Raw genomic sequence first — 18,557 nt, forward strand, 5'->3', positions numbered from 1 at the left:
TCCATCTCCTTCCCTTGTATTTCAAGGAAGATGTAACGCAAGCCATACAAACCATCGCAGAATGAGTCGCAACTGAGGTCGCCGTTCCACCTCCACCTCCCCCTACTGCTATCCCCTCTTCTCCCGAACCGACAATCGCACGACCCGTCCTCCCACCACAGAACACGCTCAGGCGTTCAGAGCATCGTAAAAGCTCCGCAAAGAAAACACCCTACAAACCCAAATCACATTCCCCTCCAAGAAACAAAGACCGCTGCTCGCAGCCAGATATTGTAACCCCTCCAAAATCATCCGGATCGCTACCTCCTCCTCTTTCCTTCGATGACAACATCATTTGCCGCCACTGCAAAGAAATGGGACATCGTCACAAGAACTGCCCAGAATATTACTGCAGAGCGTGCCTCGTGTTCAAACCTGGACACCTATCCGTCTTCTGTCGCCAACTCAATGGCGAAAGAGTCCTTCCCATGGAGCACAACGAAGAAGGCTTCTATGATGCACTTGCTAAATGGGAAGCAGACCAAGACGAACTTATCGAACGAATTGAGCGTGAAGCAGAGGAGCTCGCCAACAAACGCACAGGGGGGTAATGTTACAGCGGCCCCATCATTTTTCTCATCATCATGCTTCTCCGATCTATTCCTGCTATCTCAGACTGCTTATCAACATGCACAGCATGAACATTCTAGATACTTCCGTCTATTCTTGTTATCTCTGACTGCTTATCAACATGCACAGCATGAACATTCCAGATAGTTCTTTGACATTCTTCTTGACTCCTTTCACTTCCATAGTCGGCTTGGTCCGTGCCTCCCCTGCCCATTATAAATACCGCAGTAGTTACGCTTGTATTCTCCAACTTGAATCTACTTGGTTCTCTCTGATACTTGATCATCTTCTAAGGAAGATACTCGATTCTGATCTAGCTCTTATAGAGACTAGTCTATACTTGAACTTCACTTAGAGGGAGAGCCCCTCAAGTGTCTGAACCAAATGTCGTAACACGAAGAAATCCTTTATTGGATTAGTTACGCAAGAACTATCCAAGTCGTAACAGGGTCAGCTCAGCATTTTCTTGGCCGTCTTCAAGAATCACGATGTGGTCTTCATCCACATTTGAGTTCACGTTACGTTTGCAGCCTCGCTTCGTTACCTTGACTTGCCGTTTACGTTTTGGTTGTCGATAAAAAAATGAAAGGAAAGCCTTTGCGATGAGGTTGATAGTGTGGGGAAAGCAGCATGAACGTGATGCCCTTCCACGAAAGCTCGGGATAAGTTCCTGCATGTAGTCAGCAGCAGAGTCGCAGTTACTGGCATTATCCATGGTGATAGTGTGAAACTAGACGTAGTGTTAGTCCATTGAATACGAGCCACAGATACTTCCGATGACATACCTTCTTTTCGATGCTGAAACGGCGGAGACAATCGACAGTAACCTTTGCAAGGTGCTGTCCAGTGTGGCTTTGTGTGAGACTAGAAAATGAATAAACTACAATTACACATTGCCGTGGAATGAGTAATCACATACCGGATAAACTCGAGTGTTGATCGCCAGATTTTGCCTTGGTCAAACCAGACAATGACAATACCGAGGTATGAATAAGCAAATGGTGCCAACCAGCCGTTGATGACAAGGTGAATCGAGCCGACGTGTTTCTACTATGAGAGTCAGGAGCGAACAGCTGCATCTTTGTTAAAAATCTCACCTCAAAGTAAGTCTTGACATTGTGAGATGCTTCAGTATAGATGGTATTGATGTCGCGCGAGACTGTGCGTGGAGAAGGGACCTTAACATCTGGGCGCAAGAGCTTTATTTCTTCAATATAGAGAGGATCTGCCACTGATTGAAATGGGCGTTTATTCACTGCACAATGCATCGCTATCAAAGCACGGTGAGCCTCCGCTGTATATTTCGAAACTGATCCAGTAATAGTTTGTTGTGTGCCGGTGGCATCAGACCCAGATGAGACACCACGCCGCGCAGCACAGTCTTTCATGCCTGTGACAAGATTGTTCGTACCCTGACCAGTCTGCATACGTTTTCGGTGATGGGGTCTATGGTTTGTAGGATCAACACGACACGTGAAAACAAACTCGAGGTAATCCGGACTTCCATTGCCTTTGAAGTATTTACCGCAGCCTGAGATAGAGACTGCGCAGATAGATAATGCAAGTTAGTGTACCCTATTGGCTCGTGGTTCGAACTGTTAGAGTTGTCAATGTGCGAGAACGTGTTTGGCGGCGGGGCGTAGAAGGCTTTCACCGATCGTGATGTCATGGTAGTCGACTCGTAGTGGTATCGCGGCATTTTCCGTGAGTGTGTCATCTTGACCAGTCATTGAAGAGGTGTTCGGAAAACGGCTTACTTCAACTATAGCCCAAGGACCTCCAACATCAGCAAAACATCCGGATACATACAAGGCCGCTGACAGGCAGCACAAGGTGTGCAAGTGCAACAATTCGTACAAACTACCGCAAGACTTGTGAGGCGTGATACACACCCGTGCATGCAGCGAGGTCCGATGCATATTGCTACAAAGATTGCTATGTTTGTACCTTCTTGTAGACTAATGTATGGCTTGCAGCTATTGTATGAGAGCTCAATGATTGTAAGCATTTCGTTGACTTGCATGCATTCCGTGTTCATTGCAATAAAACCACATCAATTAAATTAGTACAGTACACTGCTCGGCGACTACAAGTAAGTCTGAATGGAATGTGAATGGAAAATGTAAGTAACGAGGACAGAACGTGAATATTTGAATGCATGCCGGACAGGAAAATTAGCGGTTCCGAGATCAATGTGAGGTCATGATCGAGGAAAGTTTGTGAGCGAAAGTCCTGGTAAGCGGTCAGAAATCGGGCAATGTGATATGAACATCGAATGTTGAAACTTGAGGCGAGCTTGAGTATTGAAAATCAACGGCGGCAAGGCTTTGGAGCTCTTGCCTTGTGTGTTGGTGCTTTTCGCGCACGACTGCCAGTGGGTTGCAAGTCCGAATGTTGAGCAGGTCCTTCGTTAAACTAACTGTACAAGTACGTTAGTATGAAATCGTGACGCATATATGCACTTACCGCGTGCATAAAATTATCCATTGCCGCCGGGTCCTTTTCGAATCCAGAAATGGTGTCGCTGAATGTTGGCACAAGTTTGACCCAGTTCTTGTAATGCTGGACATGCCGCTCCGTTTCACGACTGCAAAAAGATCATTAGCCTTTGTGCTACTTAGTACTTATTCAGAAAACTCACCCATTTTCATCATCTTCAGGTTGGATATGATCCTCGTCTCGCAATTCTGAGGGGAAACCACCGGGCAGCGTGTAAGTTGGGCCCGAGTGGTCCACTCAAACAAGGTTAGTGGGTTTGATGACACGAAGATGCATGACTTTGACGTACATAATTTTTCTTTTACGACCAGCTTGCACTCCTGAATTTAGCTCATCAAGCAGGTCATGAAAATGAGTTGACGGTTCAGCAGAAGATGATTCAGGCATGGTGGGAGATGCATTTAAGGGGCTATGATGTGATGCGCTCAGATACAGGTCGGACTATGAATGTGTCGGAGTTCAAACTTATCTCGCTCATTTTTTTCTAAAGTCTACAGTGCCTTGCATATAAAACTGCGTAGTCGCATTTCCACAAACCCTATTTGTACCTATTTGCTCGGGCCAAATCATACCGAAAATATCCTGTCGCTGTGACCAGTCACATCAAATTATGCCTCCTCACCTGTCTCAACAGCTTCGAGAGTGCATCATCACCTGGCGCTATGAGCATGCAATGACTGGCTCGCATATTCCAGAAATCTTTCTAGCGAGGGCACCAGTCTGCAAAGTCAAGGACATTAGTGAGGCTGTGACTGGTCACACCAACAAAGGTATTTTCGGTATGTTTTGGCCCGAGCAAATAGGTACAAATAGGGTTTGTGGAAATGCGACTATGCAGTTTTATATGCAAGGCACTGTATCACATACGGCGCTGCTTCAATGTTGAACTCCATCTGTCCGCATTGAATGCGGACAACATCAAAAATATTATTTTTCACTGCCCTATGTTTTTGACCTAGGTGCGGAGGAAGGCGAGGATGGTGACGAGGAGTTAGAAGGATTTGATGAGTTCTGACTCTAGATACATGTTTTTCACCGCTGAATATTATTAATGGCACTCGTTTGCTTCATGACCGGCTTGTCGTTACAATGACAAATATTTACCTTTCAATCTCTGTACATTCATTTTATCATGCATTTGGTGCATACATCCCTCCCATGTGATACATACACGCTGCAAACCCATACATACCTTGTGCAAGTCTTGCAGTGATTTGTAAGCGCTGCATGGGCATGCACCGTGCGCGCACTTTTGTTGATGAAGGACATTATAATGCGCAAATTGGCGAATGCGTCCTTGGACCAGAACAGCCATTGGGACGTGGCCCGTGGGATTCTTAGAGGGTACAGTAACTTACAATTTAGGACGCGGAGACGGAGACGGCCGAAATTTTGCTTTGTTCAAAAACAACGATCGCCGATTCGCTATCATGTCGATGCCCGCCTCCTTGCGACTCGTCCATCATGATCAAATGATAACACAGTGTGTCTCGGGAATATCGACGCGAATCTTTCCAGTCGGACCGTCTCTTCAACACGGATGTGGCACTTTCAAGTTGCCAACGTTTCTGATTAGAAATCGATATCAGTCGGTAATTCTGACCTGCCGTGAAACAAAGGTCTGGCGCTCACCGGCGAATGCCGCATTAGCACCACATTCAAGTCATCACGTCGGCATTGCCTTGGCTTATCTTCCATATATTCCTTGAACTTGTCAACGAACAACATGCAGACAGCTAACGCAGATGTCGATATTTCCCCGTTCTCAGATATCATCGGAGCATTGCGAAACATCGTAAGTGCCCAATGTTATAGGCGCTCTGTCTAATAACAATAACTCCTCCCTTTTAGCTTGCACGTTCACAAGTGATAGTAAGTCTATTCCAATGTCACTGATGTAGCGTTATTGAATACGACTAGATTCCGAACCTTGAAACCCCATACCCCATATTCCCCAATACCGACTACTCTACCGTCGAGCTCGAGGGTCAGAGCGTTCTCGATATCATCGCCGAGCGCCAGCAGCAGTTAGATACAGTTTTGTGCGAGATCTCAGGTCTGGAAGCCGTGATGACTGATGTTAAACATCTTCATCAGCAACTCGTCGAAAAGAAGGACAAGATCACCCAGTCAATGAATTTGCACAGGGGACTCGTATCGGCTCTCTGGCGGTTTCCAAATGAACTTTTTTCCCAAATTTTTCACCACTCTCTTCCATCGCCGGATACTGGTTCGAAATCTAGCTACTTGTTGCCCTCGTCAAGGCTGAAAGCTCCCATGTTATTGACCGGAATATGCCGACGATGGAGGGACATTGCCACGAGCACACCCAGTCTGTGGTGCAGATTGGCCATGGAAGTCGACGACACGGATTGGGAGCGGGCAGCTTCTGGGTACGACTCATGGCTCAAGCGGTCACGGGGACTCCCGCTCGCGTTAGCACTCAAGTGCTCCAAGGACAATCATTCGATTAAATTACGAACCCTTCTTCATCCTTACATGAATCAGATTTTATCTCTCTCTATCTCTTTTTTCTCCGGTGCCGAAAAACCTGAACTTTTGTTAACAGGCCTCCCAACACTCCAGCAGCTGACCATATACTTGAATACCACTCGTATTGTGTTAGCTTCTGTGTCCCAACTGCCGTCAACTATGCGCAATTTCACGGCATTGCTGCTGTCGTTCGAGCACCAACGCCATTGTTTAGGTTCCCTATGGGCCCACCTAACAGGTGTCGGGATTGGCGATGTATCTCAACCGGGTTCAGTCCTCGAACTGCTCCAGCTATGTCCCAACCTCTCCTCGTTGACAATACGCGGCTCCTTCAAACAAATCCAAACCTTGGAGCCACTCACGCACCCCAGGCTTCAATCCTTACGAATTCATTATTCGCCCTCTTCACGCTCCTCGAGTCGCAGGTCCTTATCTGACTTGTTCGATGCTCTATCACTCCCGAATTTGCGTGCCCTTGAAGCTCTCAGCGGAAGCCCTGACGGTGTAAGATGGCCTCATTGGGAGTTGAAGGCATCCTTGGCACGGTCAAAGTGTCCCCTGGAGAGCCTGATCTTCGGCAGTCGGGTGGAGGCAACAGATGAGCAGCGAGCAGAATACGTTACCCTTATTCCTTCCCTCAAAATAGGACTAGTAGAAGAAACAAACTTTACACGTACTTTTGGATGATGTTCGCCTTCATATCACGCTTCATTGTGCCAGATGAACCTTCTTCTCAATTGTCATGCCCTCCCGCCCCTCCCGCCCTTGTCAGTTCACCCATCCTCAATACCGTTAGCTTCAACCAACACGACCGCGACTAGAACGAAATCCATCGAGACCGCAGTCTCCCCTGCCATAGTACTATTTATGATGCATCATACTCTCCAGTGGTCTGCTCCCACCCGTGCGGCCTCGTTCGTGATGCATTCTCTAATGCCTCAGCGCCTTTGCCTACTTTTTCGTGCATTCCGCGATAAATACCCTTTGCTGCTGTAATGCATTACATCATAGTCAACAACTGCCGTCCCCCCCGTCCTACCATCTATACCGTTGCTACCCTGTTTCATTGTAATTATGCTATGCACAGTACAGCCGCATCCACGCTACGATATAATGAACCCCCAACTGAAGTCAGCCGAGCGGCTGGGACCCATACGCCCCGAGGGAGTCTATTTCCGGGACGTTCTCGGATCTCGGTGACCTGATTTTGCGTTACTCGGCTCTGCCTTGATGCTATGAAAGGACATATGGCGCGAAAGTAGGCGGCCGCTAGCCATACTGTGAGGATGACTCTGATACCGCCTTGCTCAAATGCTAAAGAATTCAAGACGTGAGAAGCTTGTAGACGTCGGGCTCGAAGATAGACATGCTCAAAGTCGCATATGGAAGCGCAGAATGTGTCACGATCATGAAAATCATCCCGGGAAAAATGTAGGAAGATGGACATAGCGCTGGCTGAGCGCTTTATCTACACTGCATAGTTAACACGTGTATTTAACATGAGGATGAGGGTTGGAATGAGCACCTAAGTGGACGTTTGAGACGACAGGTTCCCAACTTCCTCGTTTCCAAACACCCACCATCCCAGTGTACATGCTGTCCCTCTCATTGGCGACTGAAGTGCATCCGAGTCTGCGTGAGTAATGTTTTAGGCTTTTCTCCAGGAGATATTAACCATCTGCTTCCCAGAGACTGTGATCGCAACAAGGATCTCCTGCGAATCTCATAATTGCAAACCTCTAGGTCAGAATTGAATACCTGTAAGTATGCTGTCTCATGAGTAATGCCCCGTGCTCCTGTATCAACAAGAATGAAGCAGGCCCATCAACTTACCAAGAATCGCCAAATAACCCGTTCAAATCCAAAAATCCCGAGACTTCTGTTGCATACGTAGTCCACGATCTGCCGTAGTTGACGTTAAGACCCCGAGGATCGACCATATCTTCCCCCGCTGCTGCAATGCAAGATCTTCCAGCAACCACGCCATGCCAGATGATGCGGGGTCATACCGACTTGATACGGGGTGCCGTGCACCTCCCTGACGGACGACGCATCATCACATGTTCGGATGATGGCTCACTCCGACTATGGGACCTAGTGAGCGGCGTACAGATAGGCGACGACTGGAGGGATGAGGGGAATGGGGCAGCAGTATCGGTGTCAAGCATAGCATTGTCTCCAAACGGCACAACTGTTGCAAGCGGAAGTGGTGATGGGACAGTGAGGTTGTGGGACGTTGAGACGGGGAAGGTGATAACCAAATGGGTAGAAGATACTAACTGGTTGCCGTCAGTGAGCTGGAGTGCAGATGGCCAGCGAGTGCTGAGCGGATCCGAGAGCGGGACGGCAAGAGAATGGGATGTCGAGACCGGCAAAACAGTCCTTGGGCCAATCGAGACCGACCACCATATGTTCGCAGTGGTATACTCGGCCGACAACACAAAATTTGCGACAGGTGGACAGGATCGGTTAGGCCATGGCCAGAATGGAATAAAAATCTGGAACGCAAACACAGGCGAGCTGCTCACTACACTCGAACATGGGATAGTTTTGAGCTTGGCGTGGACGTCGGATGGAAAGAAGCTTATCTCCGGATCACATTCCTTGATTAGGATATTGGATACAGTTCCATGGCCGCAACAGCTCTCCGTTCTCAAGGGTCACACAGACAATGTCAACGCCCTCTCCTTATCTCCAAACGACCGCCTCCTTGCGAGCGCATCGGATGATAAAACAGCGCGTTTATGGGATCTCAACACAAACCTCCCAGTCGGACCAATCCTCCAACACGAAAAAGAGGTGATCTGTGCAGCTTTTTCTGCTGATGGAAAGCTGCTAGTCACTGGTTGTAAGGACAACAATTTGTACGTGTGGAATGTTTACACCATCCTCAAAGACATCGGCCTTGAATACCTATTGTCCGTTTCTAATGTGAGTTTAACTCTTCAATCAAGACCACTTTGACCGAATTTCCCATTCGCAGGTCACAGCTGAAAAGTCGCTAACGGATGTATGTTCTCCACTTTTCCCATGACAATTAGTATTGAATGTTCTAGGCCGAAGATACACGAGGTCCAGCTCAGCTTGAGGACACCCGTCCACCGTTGCAGGGGTTCCGAATTGATGATACCCCAGATAGTGTTCATGTATGTTCCCATCATGTCAACTCATGACTTCCTATTCTAACATCGAAACTCATAGTCCTCCGCAATGTATCATCATCCCAACACCGATGATACACCGCCACTCCAGCAACGCTCAAGGCAAAATTCCATTTCTCATCTCGGCCGCGATGATACACAGGGTCCAGCTCAGCTTGAGGACGCCCGTCCGCTGCTGCAAGGGTGCATTGATGACACCCCAGACATTATTCAAGTTTGTCGCCATCATATCAACTCACCACTTCCTATTCTGACCTCGAAACTCTTAGTCCTCTGCAATGCGTCAACATCTCAGCACCGATGAGAAACTACCATTCGAGCAATGCTCAAGACAAAATTCCATTTCTTATCTTGGCCGTAGTCTCGTAGGAGTTGCTGCAGTAAAGGACAAAGGGGTACGTTTTTCTTACGTGTCCAATCGCTTAGGTCAGATAATTTCTCTGCAGGCATTATATGTTGCTCCGCGACCTAAATGAGCACTGGCACGGCCGCAGCACACTCATGTATCCTCAACATCTAAGCCGCCTCATGCTACTACCACGCAGGGTGCAGCAGGCATGCAGTCACGTTCTATCACCATCGATAATCCCACACAGTGGACTCGTTTCTTGTTGTTTATCTGCTGCGTATCCGCTCGATACCATGATTCATAGAGGCATGGACTCCCCAAAGAAGGTACAAGAGCGCGGCGGCGGCGGGGTGTAGACGAAGTTGACGGTGATAGATAACGCGGCTTGCGGAGGACCAAGAGAACAGAGGTCAGAACTGATCTACGTAAACTTCGATGCTGTAGTATATTCAGCTGAAACATCCCCCGATACCAAGTCGCCCGTAACTCCGCGTCAATACCGAGTCCAAAGGAAGAACTTGCGTGTTGCGGCATCTCTTCCCCTCTTTGCCAACGTTCCTTCGTGTTTGGGTATCTGAATATCCATTTGCAAGTTGGTAGGATCCTCCTGGCTTCTCATCGGAATTTGGCAGGACTATCGGTGACTCCGCACCGACCTCGTCGCCACCTCGTGGGAAGCTACCTTAGTCCTATATAATTTATCTTGATCACCCCATCTTCATCATCGACGTCTTTCTTGAACGTGTCAACTTGTCAACAATCAACATGCAGACAGCTCACGCAAAAGTCGATACCTCTCCGTTCTCAGATATTATCGGTGCACTGCGAAACATCGTAAGTGCCCAATGTTATAGGTATTTGTTGTTTAATAACAATAACTCCTTTCAGCTTGCACGTGCACAAGTGATAGTATGTCTATTCCAATGTCACTGATGTAGCGTTATTGAATACGACTAGATTCCGAACCTTGAAACCCCATCCCACATATTCCCCAATACCGACCACTCTACCGTCGAGCTCGAGGGTCAGAGCGTTCTCGGTGTCATCGCCGAGCGCCAGCAGCAGTTAGATGCAGTTTTGCGCGAGATCTCAGGCCTGGAAGCCGTGATGACTGATGTTAAACATCTTCATCAGCAACTCGTCGAAAAGAAGGACAAGATCACCCAGTCAATGAATTTGCACAGGGGACTCGTATCAGCTCTCTGGCGCTTTCCAAATGAAGTTCTTTCCCAAATTTTTCACCACTGTCTCCCAGATACTGGTTCGAAATCTAGCTACTTGTTGCGCCCGTCAAGGCTGAAAGCTCCCATGTTGTTGATCGGAATATGCCGAAGATGGAGGGACGTTGCCACGAGCACACCCAGTCTGTGGTGCATGTTGCGAATCGACGTCGACGTCACAGATTGGGAACGGGCAGCTTCCTGTTACGACTCATGGCTCAAGTGGTCGCAGGGACTCCCGCTCTCGTTAGAATTCTGTTGTTTCAAGGGCGGTCAATCGACCACACTACGAACCCTTCTTCATCCTTACATGAATAAGATCTCATCTCTCCGCATCTCTTTTGGGCCCAGCGCTGACAAACATGAACTTTTGTTAACGGACCTCTCCGCACTTGAGGAGCTGATCATATCCTTCGATGCTAGCACTACGCTAGCTTCTACGTCCGTGCCGCAGCTGCCGTCATCGATGCGCAGGTTCACGGCAAACGTGGTTGATAGACTTCCTTCTTTAGGTTCCCTATGGGCCCACGTAACGGATGTCGATATTGCCCTTATGTCCAGCCCGGTTTCAGGCCTCAAAGTGCTCCAGCTATGTCCAAACCTATCCTCGTTAACAATGAAGGTCATGATCATGATCCAACAATCACAAACCTATGAGCAACTCACGCACCCCACAATTCAATCCTTACGAATCATTTATACACCCTCTCGGAACCCTCTGAATCGTAGTCACCCTTTAGCTGACCTATTGGATGCTCTATCACTCCCGAATTTGCGCACGCTTGAAGGTCACATCAGTTACCCTCGTGTAAAATGGCCTCATCGGAAGTTGAAGGCATTCTTGGCTCGGTCAGGATGTCCCCTGGAGAGCCTGATCTTCGGCAGTGAGGTGGAGATGACAGACGAGCAGCGAGCAGGATACACTACCCTTATTCCTTCGCTCAAAATGGGAATAGTGGAAGAATTTGAGAGTACTTTCTTCGGATGATGTTTCACCCTCCCAAGCACTTTCACCATATGTGTAGTAAAAATCTAGGATGCCAAGACGGGCGAGCTTTGGATATTCGACACAGCTACATACGGGGTCAACGCACGCCTGTCTTCAAACGACTCTCTCCTTGGGAGTGTACCGGATGATACGCAAGGTCCAGTTCGGCTTTAGGACACCCATTCACCACTACAGGGGTATGCTTAATGACACCCCGGATAGTGTTCATGTGTGTCATCATCATGTCAATTCACCTGTGCTTATTCTGACCTCGAAACCCACAACGCGTCATCATCCTAACGAGTCGCTACCACTCAGACTATTTGGCTGGTGATGAGATCAAATGCCGGGAACACCTAATTTTACGACAACCGCCTGTGTCTGCAGCACTGTCGCGATAGCGTGCAGACTTGGTACAGACCAACAACTCGTATGGCATCCCCGGGCTCTGGAACATCGTCTGATATTACCATGCCAGACATGAGACGATGACCTACCAACAAGAGTCGACTATTCAACGATCAAGATGTGAACATTGCCGCAATCTGTCATTCTGACCGGACGGCTCATCTATGCCATTAGCGAGTCCTGCGCTTTACCGTTACATAGAGGTGAGGCTGTTAGGTGATCAGGGAGCTGTCAGACATGATTTCACAAGAGCATACAGTAAGAGAAGCCTTGTACCGAATTACTGCATTTGAGGGTAGGCATCAAGTATAGCTTGTAAATTTGACGACACCACTACCAACCAAGTTGGTATTTGGTTTGGACTGAACATAAATATTACTACCAGGGTAGTAAAACAGAGGACATAGTAAGTGCATCGTATCATAAGCTACGTAGACCAATAGAAGCACTGCTGAATCATGACATAGAAGATAAATACCATAAGATCCGCCGACTATGTAGGAACCCTCCGACCAGGCTGGGTACACGCCAGCGTCTACCCACGTCAAAAGGATATCTATCTAGTTGTGATGAGGGCAAGTTGTTCTGTGTCTGCTGAGAGTATCTCTACGCGAGAACGTTTTTCCGCACTCGCACGAGTGTATGATGCGCATATGCTTTTCCTCGACGTGCCTCCCGAGACTCTCCTTATTGACTTCCAGACCACAACCATTCCATTTGCACAGAACGCGATATTTGTCAGGCCCGTGAATGCCGTGAACGTCGCGTAGGTGAGTGTTGAGATTGTAACCATAAAAAAAGTGATTGCAATGCAATCCTTGGATATGATCCCACATACAAAAGAACGTTTCTCCGAGATAATGGCCCGAGTTCCCCTGCAAGCGCCGATTTAGTCGTAGGGATGCAGGCAGAAAATTTCAACTCACCGATGCTGATGCAGAGGAATTAGGTACTCCGTTGTAGTGCACAAAGCTCATAATGGTAGTGATGTTTTGTGCAGACTTGGAGTATTTGAGGTAGTGCGATGAATCCTGTCAAAGCTTCAGAGAGGTATATATACTGAACGAGCTTTCCAGGAGGGCCATCGTTCCAGCTGCCTGAATCCCAGTTGGTAGGGACTCCAGCCTGGTGGGCTGGCGAGGTGCCAGCGCCTGGACGGTGAACATGTTGTCAGTTGGTAAACAAAAGCATGAACATCAAATGTACGCCCATTTCCAGTGGCCTCCGCCTTCAACTGAGCGTGTCGGACATGAGTATCAATATTCCCTGCCGAGTACGCGTGAAGGATAGAAAAATACAAGAGGACTATCGCATTTCTGTGGCCGAAAGGATGACTTGGTCGAGAGATGGCCAAACGTGCCATCATGGCTTCCATAATGATTTCCACCCGCCGACTTGACCAAGTGCCACCTGCAGAACAAGAAACACACGAAAGTCAAAGGATACTAGTCAGAAATAAACAACAAAGGCAGCGCATTTCGATATCCCTGCTTGGCCATCATCGGAAAGCAGCATCGGCAGGACTCTGAGTAGTCTGTTCAACTGGGGTATTAACGGAAAGAAAGATGTTCAATGACTCATCGACCCCGGTAAAGTATGCCCCCGCAAAGACTTCAAACCTTGTAACCGCACATTTTCGGTTGAAGTTTCCGACTGATTTGAACGGCTGGCTGCTAGCCATACCGTGAGGATGACTCCAACACAGCAAGTGGAGAAGCATGCCACATTCCGCAAATGCCAAAGAACGAATGAGACGATTAGGTGCCCTTCAAACAAAACATCCACATTCCAGTTTACGGTTTGGAGTGCATCTGAGTTGAGAATGAGACACGGGCGCCGACTACGCCTTCCTCCACAGAGACGGAAGAGATTCCAGAAATCACGCCATGCAAGACGATGCGATGTACAAGACATGTTCTGCACTGTGACTGCTGAACGACGTGTTTGAACAACGACCCGCTCCAACTATAGAACAAAGAGAGCGATGCACAACTTGGCGATGATTGGCCGAATAGGCAGATGGTCCCAAAATATTGCCAAATGACATGAGCATTGCATGCGGGAGCCGTGGTGGGAAAGTGAGGTTGTGGGATGTGGAGGTCATCATCCAATTGATAGCGCACACCAGTGGCAATTGGGTGCAGACAGTGTGCTGGAGTGTATACGGTGAGAGTGGATCGTAGAACAAGATAGTAAGCGTATGCGATCGCATGGAGATTGGCAAATGCATTGATGGGCACATATGTCACAGCCTGTTAGCGGTGATCTACATACTCGGATGGAAAGAAAGCTCAAGCGCTCACATCTCATTTTCGACACAGCCCCAGATCGCTATTAATTATGTAATATGCAGTGCCCTCTCCTTGTTTTTTTTACAACACCTTGCGACTCGTCCATCGAATGATAAAACAGTGTCTCTGGAATATAGACACGAATATTCCAGTACTAGCCGGACCATCCCATCGACACCGCGAAAAGGATGTGAGGCTTTACCAACGTTTCTGATCAATACCCGTCGACATTCTTTCCCACTTGCGTCCGCGCGTCAAACGAAGGGTTTTGGCGCTCATTGGCGAATGCCGCATCATTAATGATTAAGCCCCGAAGTTTGTGCTAGCATAGGCGGCACTTTCATCATCACGGCGTTTGTAGCACGGTTGAGTGCCCAGGCCGCCTTCGTATAATCTATCACACCATCCTCCAGATCCTCAAACATCTTCTTGTAGAAGGTTTCCACAACGTGTTTCGCGAGAGCGTCATTGACCCCCCACAGCGTGGGGAGCATCATGGAACAATCCTCTGGACCAGCGTCCGGGAGACAGTCGTGAAAAAGAAAAAAATTGGGAAAGAGAAAAGCACCTTAGAGCCGATACGACTCCCTTGTGCAAATTCATCAACTGGGTGATCTTGTCCTTCCTTTCAACGAGTTGCTGATTAAGATTTTTTACACCATCATCATGGCTCCAGGCCTAAGATCTCGTGAGAACTGCATCTAACTGTCGCTGGCGCTTGGCGGTGATATCGAGAACGCTCTGGCCCTCGAGCTCGACGGTAGAGTGGTCGGTATTGGGGAAAATGGGGTTTGGAGTTTCAAGTTTCGGAATCTGGTCATCTTCAATAACGCGACATCAGTGATAATAATAACGTGCAAGCTGAAAGGAGATATTATTATTATCAGACGCTGTCACATGAGTGACTATAAAACTCGACGACATTGTGATGTTTTGCAGTTGCACCGATGATATCTGAAAACGGGGAAATATCGACTTTTGCGCTAGCTGTCTGCATGTTGTTTATCCGGCAGACTATAATTTCAACACGCTATTCTGGTCTCGCGGCGGTTTCCCGCCGTATAATTTGCCCTGAATGCATGAGCACTGGCATGATGTCAATGTCAGGCATGCGACCTTTGCGTGGTTTACAACCAAGACGTCTCGGCCCGCTGTCTGTGCTGCGACTGGCTAGGTCGCGTACGACGCGGTACTGAAGAATCATAACGTCTCATGAAATAAATTGTTCCAGCATGCTCAGCGGCTCAGTCTCTGAGTTATTAATACGCCACGAGCGCTCAGCGCTCAGTGCTGATTCTGTTGCCGAGTATTATTGGTTCTCTAGAGCGCTTAATTTGCACAGCAATGAAGCTGTGAATCGAACACGAGGTTGACGCATGAGGCGCACCTAATTGAGAAAAGACGGCTTGAACGAATGAGCGCCGAACTCCCCCTTCTCCCAACTATACATCCATTGATTGCTGGTGACTGAGTACTGTGTCTGAACGGTGCTTCTCGTGAGTGGCACTGTAAACTCTTCTGCAGGTTAAAGCTGACAACTTGCTTACCAGCGGCTTGGAATACCCATCAAGATCCCTAGCGCATTCTCGAATAACGGTACGACAAGTACCGCATACACAATCCTGAAGCTGTCTTCTAGGTGAGGGCTGAATTCCTGCAAGTATGTTAGCTCGTGAACAATGGCTTGTGTGTTCTAACAAGCGTTGCAGCGAAAGAAGAGAAGCCCCTGGACTTACCAGCAACCGTTGCCGCCTGAAAACCCGCTCTGGTTCATAGATCTCAGCAAACTTCTCGCATATATAGCCCTCCCCAGCACCGACTATGTCTTCATCCACCAGCAAGAAGCAACAGACGCCAGCGCCCACACCACACCAGACGATGCGAGGCCATACCGACGTGGTAGCAGGTGTTGTACACCTGCCCAGCGAACGACGCATAATCACATGTTCTGATGACGGCTCGCTCCGATTATGGGACCTGGAGAGCGGCGCACAGATAGGTGAGGACTGGCGAGATGAGGATGACCGAGTGGTGTCGTCCATGACAATGATGGCATTGTCTCCAAACGCCAAGACAGTTGCAAGCGGAAGCGGCGACGGGACAATGAGATTGTGGAACGTCGAGACGAGAAAGGTCATCGCCAAATGGACGGGACACACCGAGTTTGTGCATACATTGTGCTGGAGTGCAGATGGTAAGCGAGTAGCGAGCGGATCCTGGGACGGGACAGCAAGAGTCTGGGATGTCAAGAGCGGTGACATTGTCCTGACAATCAAAACCGGGCACATGGAGGTGCACGCGGTGATCTACTCGCCCGATAACGAAAAAATCGCGACGGGCGGAAGCAACGGTGTTCACGAGTATGGATCGGTCAAAATCTGGGATAGCAAGACGGGCGAGTTGATCACCACACTCAATCACGATTACACAGTTTCGAGCTTTGCCTGGACATCAGACGGAAAGAAGCTTATCTTCAGTTCATATGACCTGATTAGGATATTCGACACAGCCACTTGGGAGCAGATTACCATTATTGAGGGTCACACAGACGGCGTCAATGTCATCTCCCTGTCTGCGAACAACCGCCTCCTTGCAAGTGCATCATCATTTGCTAAAACAGCACGTCTATGGAATCTCGACACAGATCTCCCGATCGGACCACCCCTCCAGCATGAACATCGTTTGGAGTCCGCAGCCCTTTCCGCTGATGGAAAAACGCTAGTCACTGGTTGCCACAAAGGAAATGTGTACACATGGGACATTCACGCCATCATCAAAAAAGCTGGCCTTGAAGACCTTCTCCTGCCTATTCCTCATGTGAATCCCATAGTTCTTCGGTACAAACTATATACTAATCTTTCATTTGTAGGTCCCGCCTCAAAAATCAATAACAACCGTATGTGACTAGTTTCTTAATCTTTTCAATGATTTTAAAGACATTCTAGAGAGATGCTACGCGACGTCCAGCTACTCATCCCCGCCGAATACCGCCAGGATTTTTTGATGGCGCCCAGGTGAGTCATCTGCTTTCGTTGACCAATTCTTGGTCTGATATTTGTACTTTCAGTCCTCCGCAGCACACGGTACCCATCGTCATTCCTCCACACACGATTCACATCTCAAACGCTTTTCATCGCTCTTCCGCCACTCTCGCTCCAAGACCGATGGAGCAACCGAACTCCAGCAACGCCCAAGACGATCCATCTTCTCTCATCGTGGCCCTCGTATTGTCGATGTTCCTACAGTACAGGACAGAGGGGTAAGTATTCGTTCACGTGCGTTTCCCGTCGCTGTTGTTCAATGACTTATCTGCAGGCACTGGCTATTGCTCCACAACCGCGGCCGCGGCCGCAGCAGCAAAGCCAATTGCACGGCCAAACCCAGGCGTCGTCATCACAAACTCAGCCTACGACAGCCTCGACCTCCACGACACTTCCTGCTTCAGGTACTCATGCTACCACAGCTGGTGCAGCACCCGCGCAGTCACCACCCATCTCATGGTGTGCTCGTGTCGTACTTTTCCTCTGTTGTGTATCTCTCCCACATGCAAATGGGCATTGATACTTGGGCGTGTGGGTAATCATTTTATCTTTGTTGCTCTCTTTATATCGTTTGCTACTTCATCAACCTCGTTTCTTCGTTATGACACTCATGAAATGCATGGAACTTGATAGTGAACAACAACACGAGAGGGAACATGAAAACAAAGAGGACTGCGGATATAACAACTTGCAAATATCTACCAGACGAAGAAATACGACGTAGAACTACACACCGATATAAATAAACACTATCCTCTGCTCGATCTTCACCAATGTCCTTGTGTATTCGAATCGTTTGCGGCCTCGTCTTCTGCTTGAGTACCATTGCTCCTGTCAAGCATTGGTCTGCCTGCATCCAGCACCAATGCCATAGAGCGCCTGGAGGGAATCAGTGGCCACATCCTCCAAAGCCAAGGTAAAAGAAAATATTCGTGTTCGGTGTCCTCTACTATTCGCTACCCTCGCCACGTCGTCTTTTGAAAGTTATTCGGCATGGATGGATGAGGACAACAGGACTGCCTAGCATGGTTCACAGATATCGGGTGGTGGATATCCGATCGGCCACCAAGATCCGTTCTAGAGGGTTAATGTCAGAAGTGCGCTAATTTAACGATTGCCAGCGTATCTGTTAGCTTCTGTGGTTACTGCAACTTCTGAATATTCTTATACCATAAGGTTGTTCCCGGGTAAAGCCTGGCCCTGTGCAGCACGAAGGAGAAGACGATCCCTGCATGTAAAACCTATGAAAAAGGCTAACACTCCATGCGAGATTGTGTTCACCTGGGTTAAGGCTCCTGAACGCTCAGCACCATGTACCACTGTGGACAGGGAGGAACAGGGCAGGCACAAGCCATGGATGGATGTCCAGTTTCGTCTAGTGAGTGCTATGGTTTTCGTGTGGTGCGACTAGGGAGGTTAGGTTTTGTCTGGCGTGTTAACTCCAGGAGGGACAGAGGCTATAAGCTAGGGATTGCTTAACACAGGTAGGTGTTGGCCT

General features: G+C 48.4%; 4 protein-coding genes across 4 annotated transcripts; 2 read left to right on the forward strand and 2 right to left on the reverse strand.

Annotated features, from left to right (window-relative positions):
• Positions 1-1,520: 1,520 nt before the first annotated feature.
• DEU56DRAFT_747789 (uncharacterized protein) lies at positions 1,521-2,036 on the reverse strand (the record flags this gene model as incomplete). Its single annotated transcript, XM_041349296.1, has 1 exon — positions 1,521-2,036. One exon carries the CDS (start codon positions 2,034-2,036, stop codon positions 1,521-1,523), a length of 516 nt encoding a protein of 171 aa, XP_041202153.1.
• Positions 2,037-4,562: 2,526 nt separating this feature from the next.
• Positions 4,563-6,555, forward strand: DEU56DRAFT_838058 (uncharacterized protein). Its single transcript, XM_041354874.1, has 3 exons — positions 4,563-4,903; positions 4,960-4,980; positions 5,029-6,555. The coding sequence occupies exons 1-3, from the start codon at positions 4,835-4,837 to the stop codon at positions 6,286-6,288; spliced, it is 1,350 nt and encodes a 449-aa protein (XP_041202154.1). The 5' UTR covers positions 4,563-4,834; the 3' UTR covers positions 6,289-6,555.
• A 3,321-nt stretch (positions 6,556-9,876) lies between these two features.
• DEU56DRAFT_904998 (uncharacterized protein) lies at positions 9,877-11,368 on the forward strand (the record flags this gene model as incomplete). The annotated part of the gene is made up of 3 exons (XM_041356694.1): positions 9,877-9,945; positions 10,000-10,020; positions 10,069-11,368. 3 exons carry the CDS (start codon positions 9,877-9,879, stop codon positions 11,317-11,319), a joined length of 1,341 nt encoding a protein of 446 aa, XP_041202155.1. The 3' UTR covers positions 11,320-11,368.
• Positions 11,369-12,041: 673 nt separating this feature from the next.
• Positions 12,042-12,810, reverse strand: DEU56DRAFT_142975 (uncharacterized protein). The gene is made up of 2 exons (XM_041344752.1): positions 12,654-12,810; positions 12,042-12,602 (listed from the first exon to the last, which is right to left on the reverse strand). The coding sequence occupies exons 1-2, from the start codon at positions 12,702-12,704 to the stop codon at positions 12,288-12,290; spliced, it is 366 nt and encodes a 121-aa protein (XP_041202156.1). The 5' UTR covers positions 12,705-12,810; the 3' UTR covers positions 12,042-12,287.
• Positions 12,811-18,557: the final 5,747 nt, after the last annotated feature.

This window comes from Suillus clintonianus (genome assembly GCF_016758775.1).
Source record: "Suillus clintonianus strain FC179 chromosome Unknown DEU56scaffold_146, whole genome shotgun sequence".
In the NCBI taxonomy this organism is placed as follows: Eukaryota; Fungi; Basidiomycota; class Agaricomycetes; order Boletales; family Suillaceae; genus Suillus; species Suillus clintonianus.

Excerpts from the sequence above, each read along its gene's own strand:
- DEU56DRAFT_838058 (XM_041354874.1), top strand. The coding sequence starts at position 4,835 with ATGCAGACAGCTAACGCAGATGTCGATATTTCCCCGTTCTCAGATATC. Across the intron at positions 4,904-4,959 it reads TCGGAGCATTGCGAAACATC|CTTGCACGTTCACAAGTGAT; the intron begins GTAAGTGCCCAA and ends CCTCCCTTTTAG. Across the intron at positions 4,981-5,028 it reads TTGCACGTTCACAAGTGATA|ATTCCGAACCTTGAAACCCC; the intron begins GTAAGTCTATTC and ends GAATACGACTAG.
- DEU56DRAFT_142975 (XM_041344752.1), bottom strand. The coding sequence starts at position 12,704 with ATGAGCTTTGTGCACTACAACGGAGTACCTAATTCCTCTGCATCAGCA. Across the intron at positions 12,603-12,653 it reads ATTCCTCTGCATCAGCATCG|GGGAACTCGGGCCATTATCT; the intron begins GTGAGTTGAAAT and ends CGGCGCTTGCAG.